Source organism: Jaculus jaculus, chromosome 1, assembly GCF_020740685.1.
Source record: "Jaculus jaculus isolate mJacJac1 chromosome 1, mJacJac1.mat.Y.cur, whole genome shotgun sequence".
NCBI lineage: Eukaryota > Metazoa > Chordata > Mammalia > Rodentia > Dipodidae > Jaculus > Jaculus jaculus.
Window position 1 is genome coordinate 173,938,982 of NC_059102.1, and position 5,717 is coordinate 173,944,698.

The following is a 5,717-nucleotide window of genomic DNA, read 5'->3' on the forward strand; positions in this document are numbered from 1 at the left end:
CCATCACATTACTGAAGCCTCTGCATTTATTATGATACCATCTCCTAAAGAACTCATTTGCCATTTTAAAGATATTTTTATTTATTTATTTGCAAGCAGAGAGAGATACAGAGAAGAGATACAAAGAGAGAGAATGGTTATGCCAGGGCCCTTAGAAGCTGAAACCTAACTCCAGATGCCTGTGCCACTTTGTGTATCTGGGTTTAAGTGGGTATTGGAGAAAAGAACCTGAATCATTAGGGTTTGCAGCCAAACACCTTAACCATTGAGAAATATCTCCGGCACTTACATGTGTGGGGTTTGGGGGGTTATTTTCCAGGAGGTTTCTGGTTCCAGTTTAGGCGGCCCTGGAACACACTCAGTTGTCCCAGGCTGGCCTCAAATTCACAGTGTTCTACCTCTGCCTCCCAAGTGCTGTGATCAAAGGTGCGCATCACTACCCCCAGCAAAAACTACATGTTAATACCATAGATTTGGGGCTGAGAAGCTCAACATATGGAAAACAAAACTTAGCAGTGCACATAAGACACAATTTAAGAAAAACAGGAATTACTTTAATAAAATGAAGAGGTGGAAAACCATGTCTCTCATGTAAAATAAGAATCATAATATATGTTTTAACTATATCATAATTCATATTCTTAGATTACTATTTTTGATTCATAAATGAAATATAGGGGTATTTAATGAAAGTAATTGTATTCTGAAATCTTTTCATACAAGGCTGCTTCTCACTGGGATATACATGGTGAATTTAATATCCATGATTACAATGGTTCTGATATTATCTGTTTGCCTAATATGTTCCTTCAAATACATGGATATTACAACTATTTTCTCAATTAGCTCATTAAAAGCTTTAGCTTTCAGGAAATTACATCATGGACAAATGAAAAAGGAAGATATGAACAATACATTCAGATATTAGATGAATTTCCTCTCAAGAAATTGAGTTTTGGGTGTAGGCTCATTATATTTGCATCCCAAATTGTTTTAAGTATTAAAGTATTCTCACATGTATATGTAGAAAATATAATACTTTCAGCTTATTTTGTGTCATAAATCCCTAATAATGCCAAAATTGTTATATTTTCTGTTATTTTATATTATTACTTGTCTTCTGAATTTGCTGACCAGATATGGCTTGATATTTGTAATTAAAGAAATGTAATGTTCAGTTCTTAAATAAATAGTGGTTATCATTACATATTTGAGTACTTTTTAAGAAACAGGGTCACTTACATAAAGCTTTAAGCAGAGTACTATGTACGATAGGCATGGGGAAAAATTTTTGTGAATAACAAAGGGAAATTTAAGAGTTTAGAATGAGGAAGAACAAATGGAATGCTCTTGGATTAAGTGACTGATGGCTGACTAGTCCACCACATACATGTACTAAACCATGCTCTTTTAATTGTTCTTTATAATTTAATATGATTTGTTTTATTTTCTTTCCAAGTGGTATAGTCTGTATCTGAGGGGTGCTCTGATTAAAAACCTGTCATAAAAAAATTCTCACTCCAAAGTATATTTGTTTGAATCCAAATAAATATGTTTCATGCAAGAAATTCTCCTCCACAGTAGATTTAGATACCTTGTTATTCAATGTAATCTAAGCCCTTGCTATATTAGTCTATTTTTTTTGCTAAATCATGAATTACTTGAGTATTTATGTAATTAATGACAACTGCAGTATAAGATTCACCTATCAACTGTTGTTCCTTTGAATTTCAATACAAAGCAACACCATGTACAAAACAGTGACTACCAAACAGCTAATTAAAATTAGTGTAATTTAAACAGAAAGAATAAATAACACTTTGGTATACTTGGAAGGATCAGAAAAAAATTTCCAGAGAACAGTATGATTTCTTAGTTCATGAGGAATAAAGATGCATAACGCTTTTGAGATTCCTCAATATTATCTTATCATTAGAAGTTAACTGCAGATACTTAGGTTAGTAATTTAAGATGTATGTATAACAACATTCTTACATGTCATGTGGCACAACTTTGCACAAACAACAGACATTGAACATTATTTTACAAATTTACAATACAATTATGAAAGCCAAATCTTACTTTTCAGTTTTTTCAGGGCATTTTTCACATCCTTGTTCCTCAGGCTGTAAATCATAGGGTTCAGCATGGGAATCACAAGGGTGTAAAACAGTGAGCTCATTTTGTCTTGATCTAGAGAATAAGAAGAACTTGGTCGAAAATACATGAAAAACAGAGTTCCCTGGAAAATTGCAACTACAATTAAGTGGGAGGCACAGGTGGAGAAAGCTTTGAAGCGCCCTCCACCAGAGTGGATCTTTAAGACAGATGAGATGATGTAACAATAAGAGACAAGAACCCCCGAGATGGTGCTCAGTTCAATGAAACCAAAAATGGTGAATATTGTTAATTCGTTGATCTGTGTGTCTGAGCAAGATAGTATTAAGATAGGAGGGATATCACAGAAGAAATGATTAATCTCATTGGACCCGCAGAAACACAAGCAAAATGTCAATGTTGTATGTATCAAAGCATCTGCCATCCCCACCAGGTAAACTCCAGTCAGAAGTCGGTAGCACACCCTGCTGGACATGTCTGCTGCATACAGCAAGGGATTACTGATAGCCTTGTACCTGTCAAAAGCCATCACTGCCAGCAACACGCATTCAGCATCTGTAAAGATGCATACAAAGAAGAACTGCAAGGCACAGCCAGCAAAGGGAATTGACCTGCTCCCAGCAAGTAGGTCAGCCAGCATCTTTGGCCCAACTGCAGTGGAGTAACAGAGGTCAGAGAAAGAGAGGTGGCTGAGGAAAAAGTACATGGGGGTGTGGAGCTGGGGATCCATTCTGATCAAAAAGATCATTCCTACATTTGTCAGGAAAATAATGAGATAAACAATTAGAAAGACAATGAACAGAACCACTTTCATGCTTGAATTATCAGTAATCCCCAAGAGAAGGAACTCAGTCAGTGATGAGCAGTTTCCCTCATCCATTTTTCTTTATTCTCCTTCTAGGCTGTTAGAAAACATCAAACAATGATAGATTAGTATGTGATTTTTTTTCTTGATGTAAATAAAATAGTATCTCTTAGAAAATAATTTAATTATTCAATTATATTTTATATGTACAAAAATTGTGATGGCCAAATCATCTTTAAAGAGATAATTTAATGTAAAATTATATCCCAACTTATTCTATCTTAAGATATTGAAAAGTGTTTGAGACATAAATGTGGTAAAATTCATGAGATATGAAATTGGTATAGGGCTCTATAACTCATTAGAGGCAGTAAATGTTTCAAAGCTAAATCAGTTTCTGTTTCATGTATTTATATGTGCACAATCAGTGTAAAGGGGGTATCAGTGAGTATTCATTGAAAAAGTAAAAAATTGCAGTACGTCAGTCATACTCATTAATTTTAGACTTAAATATTTTAAAATGTTGTCCATATAAGCTGTATTTAACATATTAAGCTATCTGCAGTGTGGTACTCCTACTATTATCTGAATAGCATTTAAATTAAAAATAACTATACAACCACTTACAAAATAATGTTAAAATTCTGAGATAGCATGTGAATGTTTATTTAATATTAAAAAAACAAAATCTTTTCACTCCTCATACAATTTACAAGCTAAGCCAGCCAAGCCTACCCAAGTATAACATGAAAAGAGCATTTACCTTTCATGCAGAGTATTTTTGACTGGAATAAGTAGATATAAAATCATTCACTTACAGGTTCCTCAATGCCACTTTCCCAAGGTGTTACATCTTATTCCTGTCTTTAAATGTCTCTTTTCAATAGCCTACCTGAGATGAGAAAGTCTTCCCTTTCTTTTCTCTGATACCACAAGTGTACACCATGTTTACTTTTACCTAGTGACTGCTGAGGCTTAAACATGATTAACGGCTCCCTATATTATTGTATTTTTCAAGTGAGATTAATTAGATAGTTGTATTGGTCTTTACCACTGGGACTACTGCCACAACTTTAATGAAGACTGAATTTGCAATTCTATATTCTTGTCACGAAATTGATCCATAGAAACTAGTTTAGTTAATGCTGTGCTTCATGGATATCATGAATCACACTGCTATCAAATGAAACTAAAGATCTAGGGAAAGTGAAATTAATCCCCTGTGGGTGATACTTATATCCTTTACATTGATTTTCTTCAATCCTGAAATAGTCTGTTTTACCTGAAAGTTTGTTGTGACTACCTATTCTCATTAATCAGTGTCTTTCTCCCATTTCCATGACAAGTCCCAATTTAAATCATGTTAAACTCTACCATCACCACAACATCTACAACAGAACACTGTTTCTGAATTTTAAATTTGATAATATGTGTGCACATGTGTCTGTACATTTCCACAATCCTTACTACCAGGTATTTATATAATGTAATGTATAAGGACAGGGATGTTTTAAGAATTTTCAGGTTGTTGGACATGGAGATGTTCAAGAATGCTGGAAATAAGCACTCTTTCAACTCTGTTTCTATCAGTATAGTTCATATACACATGCTAATTCTGTAAATTCACATGATCAAGACTTTAAGAAATAAAGCTAAGTTCCATTCACTTCCAAAATAACTTTTTCATGCAATTATATGTAACAGATTTTTTAAATAAGTTAATTTTTTTGAGCTAAGGTCTCACTCTAGCCCAGGCTGACCTGGAATTCACCATGGAGTCTAAGTGAGGCCTCGAACTCATGGCAATCCTCCGACTTCTGGCTCCCAGTGCTGGGATTAATGGTGTGCACCACCACACCTGGATAATTAAGTTAATTATTTTTTAACAATTAAGTTAAAAATGAAGAGACTCTGTGTCTTCCCAAGCCTATAACCTAAAGGTAAAACTCATGAGTGAAGCCTTGATCCTTCTTTCACCTCTAGAGGCTTTCCCTGAACAAGACAGTGAGGTCCTGCATTCATGGCTCTGACCACAAAAAGATGTCTCTCTACTTCCTATAAATATAGGTTACAATTACCTCTTTTCTTCATTATACAGTAGGTTTATGAAGGCAAAATATATAAATTTAAATCTAGAACATGAAGGTCATCTTTCCAAATTCATTTAGTTTCTACATACTATTTGCATACATATTTATTTTATATTTTTCTACTATCTGTCTATCTATGTATATATCATATATTTCAAATATGGGAAGAAACCTTGAGCTCCAAAAGTAAGAAAATTCTGAAACCTTATAGGCATTAAGTTTGTCTGTTTGTTTTCTATAGGTTTCTAAATATGTTCTGAAGAGAATTCATCTTTGAAAAAACAATAATTATCCTACTTACTACCATGAGAGTTATTAGAATGTTTTTGTTAAGTTAAAAGAACTGATCCAAAAGTCCCAGAGTTCTTTGAGAATGGCATGGTCCTCTAAGCCCTGTGTTTATACCAAGGCAAGCTTCTATGTGATATTCAGAGCAGAGGTAAGCCACAGGAAAGACTGCCAATTGTCAACATAATCAGCTTATTTATCTTAAATGACACTGCAATTTTGTTAATTTTGATTGGTTAATGTGTGTTATGTCATATATGTCCAACATGCCCATAAAACAGTAGAGTAGTACTGTTTAGGCAATAGAACACAGCTATCTTGAAGGAGCTTATATATTGAACATCTGAGAAATGATGCAGACTGTGGGAATCATCTAAGCATGCACAGATGTCTAGATGGTGATACAGCTATATTAT

General features: G+C 34.1%; 1 protein-coding gene across 1 annotated transcript; it reads right to left on the reverse strand.

Moving 5' to 3' along the window:
• Positions 1-2,062: 2,062 nt before the first annotated feature.
• Positions 2,063-2,998, reverse strand: LOC101596657 (olfactory receptor 5W2-like). The gene has a single exon (XM_004667647.2). The coding sequence runs from the start codon at positions 2,996-2,998 to the stop codon at positions 2,063-2,065; it is 936 nt and encodes a 311-aa protein (XP_004667704.2).
• Positions 2,999-5,717: the final 2,719 nt, after the last annotated feature.

Coding starts and splice junctions, on each gene's coding strand:
- LOC101596657 (XM_004667647.2), bottom strand. CDS start 2,998: ATGGATGAGGGAAACTGCTCATCACTGACTGAGTTCCTTCTCTTGGGG.